Source organism: Barbus barbus (assembly GCF_936440315.1).
Source record: "Barbus barbus genome assembly, chromosome: 41".
Lineage (NCBI taxonomy): Eukaryota > Metazoa > Chordata > Actinopteri > Cypriniformes > Cyprinidae > Barbus > Barbus barbus.
In genome coordinates, this window is record NC_136719.1 from 16,803,599 (window position 1) to 16,808,584 (window position 4,986).

General features: G+C 41.0%; 1 protein-coding gene across 1 annotated transcript; it reads right to left on the bottom strand.

Moving 5' to 3' along the window:
* Positions 1–1,262: 1,262 nt before the first annotated feature.
* LOC306860565 (neurogenic differentiation factor 4-like) lies at positions 1,263–4,299 on the bottom strand. Its single transcript, XM_079402312.1, has 2 exons — positions 4,081–4,299; positions 1,263–3,081 (listed from the first exon to the last, which is right to left on the bottom strand). Exon 2 carries the CDS (start codon positions 3,073–3,075, stop codon positions 2,029–2,031), a length of 1,047 nt encoding a protein of 348 aa, XP_079258438.1. The 5' UTR covers positions 3,076–3,081; positions 4,081–4,299; the 3' UTR covers positions 1,263–2,028.
* Between the last annotated feature and the right edge of the window lie 687 nt (positions 4,300–4,986).

Here is a 4,986-nt window from a genome sequence, read left to right on the forward strand (position 1 = left end):
GTGCACTTTACTCCCTCTATTTTGTCCTTTCCTCATTTTCAGTCGCTCTCACCATCTCAACATGTGGAACTATGTGTCATTCCAATGCCCAGCTGACCCACAAGAGGACAGGGAAAGGTGTCACTCAAGAATAAGGCCTTGTTCACCTCCTCTGTTTTGGTTTACTCCCTTGCCCACTTTCTCGTTTCCCCCTCGCTCTCTCTCTCTCACTAGTTCTGCCCCAGCTGTCCATCAGCCCCCTGCAGTTCTCCCAGCTGTCTCGGCTCTCCGAACAAACAGCCTCACAACAATGCAGGTCAGAGTTCGAGAGAAAGAACACACTGCACTTACAATAGACCAGTGGCGCCCGCTAAAACAATCGCTCCCTTTTTCTCCTTCACTTCTCTCGCCTTGCCAGGGCTGGAAAAGACAAACCTTTGGAGCGGTGGACGAGGCGGGGTCCACTTCAGGCAAAACACCCTCTGAGGCACCCATTCTCATCTTAGTGCCGCTTCCAACAATAAACACACGTTCACACACTGGTTCTCTGGCTTGTCACCCCATCATCCCTCTGTTTGTCCATTTGGAGAGGCATCGCATTGTCTGGTATGAGCACAGAGCTAAAGTCAACGATCGCCCTGTACTCCAGCGGTATAAAGGTTTGTGGAAAAACACAGACAATGTCTTCAAACATTTCAGTGCAGCTATGTGACATGCTACCGGAACCATGAAAAATGCTTTTTTTTCTCCCTATACATCATTAACCCGCTTTTTGTGTGCTTGTTTTGTTTTGTTGATTTCCCCAACCATTTTGGCAATGAAAAGGCTGGGAAAACGCGAGTGAGACTGAAAGGGGATCCCATGACACAGTCACCTGTTCCACAGCTATGTGTTCCCATGGCTCCACATGCTCCACTGACTCCCATGCTCATCATAACACTAATATTAATCACTAAAATGGATATTATAAATATGATTCAACATCACCTTACAAATTCAATGATTGCCATTTTTATTACATTTCTATATATGTATGTTTATGTATATGTGTGTGTAGATAGATAGATAGATAGATAGATAGATAGATAGATAGATAGATAGATAGATAGATAGATTATTTTGAAATGCAATGTATTTTTTTATCTGGTTTTATTGTTAAAATTATTAATCTATCTGGTTAAGTGCTTCATTATGTTTTCAGCATACATTATAGAATCTCTAAATGAAGAAGATCGTAATAACAATGATAAAGAGCACAATGAAGAAACAAATTGTGTCATATTATATAAGAATATTTATTTTATTAAGTGCGAAATCAGGTAAATATTTACAAACGCTTGAGCAAAATTACAAATATTGTGGAGAATGACAAAAATACATTAAACTGAATGAATTCCAATAAATAAATTAGATACTTGGTAACAGCAGTGTACCAACGAACCAATAAAAACAATGTGGACAAATTGTTTCAAAACATACAATTGTCATCAAAATAAATATTAAATACAGTCATAAATAAATGCATTTGTTATGGCAAATGTACTAAATTTGTCCTTTTCCTTCATTCTTTCTTTTTATTTATTTATGGTTTGGGTGTTTTGTTTAGTGGAAAATCAGCATCTGGTTAAACAGTGCTGAAAAATACTGAGATTCTTACTCTCTGTATGCATCTAAAAATCTTGTCTATGTGTCAGTTTCGATGCACTTTTATGGCATGTGCACCAAAGTCGTCATCTTATTTGAGGTGAAGAACATCAATTGTATACAGAATACAAATCCCAGAACAATTAAAAATAACATTTAAAGAAGTAACAAACTCAGTCATGACAAAAACAAGAATAAATAAACAAAAAATATGCATCTCTTTCTCAGTACTTCAGTTGCCATAGGTAGGTTGTGTTTCAGATACTCTCTCTCAGTGACTACTATGGTCTCTTAAGGGATCAGACAGGATACATGCAAAGTGTCTCCTTAAATGTGCTGCGCCCCTGGAGGCACACTGAGGAGCAGGAGGCAGAATTGCTGAGCGTCTCAGGTGGTCATTTCTGTTTATTCACTGTAAATGCTGCTCATTTGTGACGTCACAATGTGTGAAGGGGTAAACGGCTCGAAAGCCATGTCTAAAGGAAACTCAAAACGGGAGCCTGGGAACAGCGGGTGACCCTGAGAAGCTGGAAGACCAGCCAAGGAGGAAGGAGGGTAAGGGTGTGAGGAGATGTAATGTCCGGCGTGGGTCGGGTGAGGTGTAAAGTTCCTCTCAGCCTCATGTGGCGACGGCTCCTGTTTGAGGGCGAAGTTGCCGCTGATGCTGAGGGGTGGAGTAAGAGGGCCGTCGTAAGGTGGCGTGCCGCTGCTACATTCGTTGGGTGAAGAGTTCTCGTAGGTAGCCCCCTTGAAGCCCTTCAGATGAAGCAAGTGTGAGGCCTCCAATGAGCCGTAGGGTGGACTGGGAAGTCCCGGTGAAGGATAGCTAATGGGGTGACCCTGTGGACCACCTACTCCTGGAACCCCACACTTTTCGTCCAGCTTGTTGATCAGCATGGACGCGGGTCCAAGTTGGACGCAGCCTGCCACAAGGTTGCTGGTAGGTTGCGAAAGCCCCTTGCATAGCATCTCCACAAAACCAAGGCTCTCGGGTGACTGGCCGCTCTCCAGAACCTCTGATAGAGCCCAGATGTAGTTGCGGGCCAGCCGCAGGGTCTCGATTTTGGAGAGCTTCTGGGTCTTGGAGTAACAAGGCATGACGCGCCGCAAGTTGTCCAACGCGTCGTTCAGCCCATGCATGCGTGAGCGTTCCCTGGCGTTGGCCTTGACACGTCGGGCACGGAAACGTTCTTGTCTGGCTTTGGTCATTTTCTTCTTTTTAGGACCTCTTCGCTTGGGTGCCTTTTCTCCGTCGAGACCCACTTCTTCATCTTCTTCCTCTTCCTCTTCTTCCATATCCTCACTGCCAAGCTCTACAGGTCTCCTGTGTAGCGCATAGTGACCTATCTCAGGTGTCCGGTCACCATCCGAGCTGAGGTCTTCCTCCATCCATCCAAGAGAGCTGACTAGCTCAGTCACATCCCCTGGTTTTCCATAAGGTTTGGTCATCATTGTGATCTAAGGGCACAGGAGACAGATTTGTGAGTACATTCAAATCAAAATAAAACCATATTTACACCTCTATGTGTTTTTATATGTTCAGAGTAGGACTCCTCACATGAGTTAAAACCCTCATAATGGAGAGATTTGACAGACAGCACGATTATTGTGAGGATTATTATATAGTTTACAGCTCTATAATTCCATTTCTTCTCTGTTTTAATGCTCCATCTAATGGCAAAGACTTTTTGTATAAACCATTTGATTTCCGCAGTCATTTTGGAGACGCTGTCCAATCTGGGACACGACTGGATTTAGTCCACAGATAAAGCGCTCGGATTTAATTTGTGGGGAGCCTGTAAACCGGAATCAACAAACACAGGACCAAGCCACGCTAATACTACTAGAACAGTTTTGAATTTGATTTGATTGAAAGACAGCATTGTCTTCAAATACAATGTGATACATTTTTGTCACAGGGATTTGTTGGCCTCGTGATATTCTACCGTCGATGAATAGCCATGTTTTCCTTTAAAACTCTAGAACGCGAGATGTTTAGATTGTAATTAAAGTTAGGCTACATTCTGTTTCGCCGTTTATAAACATTCCTGGTATTTATGCATTGGAGCGTGTCATTCCTTTTCGACTGGATTAAATCATCTGCATTCTAAAATAAAATAAATATACATTTTCATTTGAATTGTTTCCTGAAAATGAAATAAAAATGGTTCCAACGTGAAAGAGGTTCGTTAATTGCACTTTTTCGACCAGTTTGCATTTAATTATTTTTAACAATGAGAATACAATTATACTAATAAACAACTTTGCATTATTACGCAGAATTGTTAAAATCTGAATCTTGAAATAAAGCCTGAAATAAACATCTGATCATACATAGGTTTCCTACAACTTTAAGAAGAGTAACTTAGATTTTTTTGCGCACCATAAGAGCTGAAAAATAATATACACATATTTATAGAAATAGCCTAATAAAAAAAGGATTAAAAATAACTGTACCTGTTTATGCGGCACTTGGCCTCACTTCGATAAAACTTGAAAAAGGTGGTCAGAAAGCCTGAGCACACTGTCAAAATGTTTAAAAGAAATGCTGTAAAAAAAATACAAAAACAAAGTTCCAGACTCCCCGCTGATGGTTTGTATATGTCAAGTCCGTCTGCGCCAGTGCAGGTCCGTTAGCTCTCCATTGGTGCGTCAGAGAGCGTCGTATGCCTCACTGAAGCGCACTGACTCCAGGCTTTGACTTTCTAGCGATGCTCACAAGCTCCGCCCACAAGTCCCCCACCCCTCCAGCTGATCCAAACGCGTGTGGCGCGCTCGTGGCCAAAAGTTTGACGACTTAAGTGTGTGCATTTATCCCCCGGGATTTGTGTCTGAGGGTGTTCGCATTTGTGCGAAGGGAACGATACAACTTCCCACATTAACTTTAAAAATCTTGCAAGGTGAGAGACATTGCAATCCATTTGTCAGAGAGAAGATGATTGCAAATGTTTCTAACAGTAGCCTATTACGTGTCGCTTATTCAAAGGCTATGTATTTTAATCAAAATGGATTAATTCATTGTACAATGTAGAACATGTTTTTATTTATTTGTTTATATGTAGGGTATTATTTTTTATATATTGAAGGGCTTTAAATGCTTTAAATTACAAAGGCTTTTGATACAAATTTTTGAACATCTTTGCATAGGCTAATATTTGATCTATTAGCAGGCTATAGTATTAAAAAGTTTGTTTTGTCTTGAATTTTGCAGTAGGCTAATCAACATACAAGATGTAGGTCTAATTTGAAACTTTAAAATAGAGAAAACACCTTTAGACCTTCATGGCTGTCACCTTCATTATGCTCATTAAAAAAACAACATTAACTACTTTTTATTGTTGAATTGATGGTCACCAGCACATT

Bases quoted from the DNA above. Each gene is read 5' to 3' on its own strand.
- LOC306860565 (XM_079402312.1), bottom strand. From the start codon at position 3,075: ATGATGACCAAACCTTATGGAAAACCAGGGGATGTGACTGAGCTAGTC.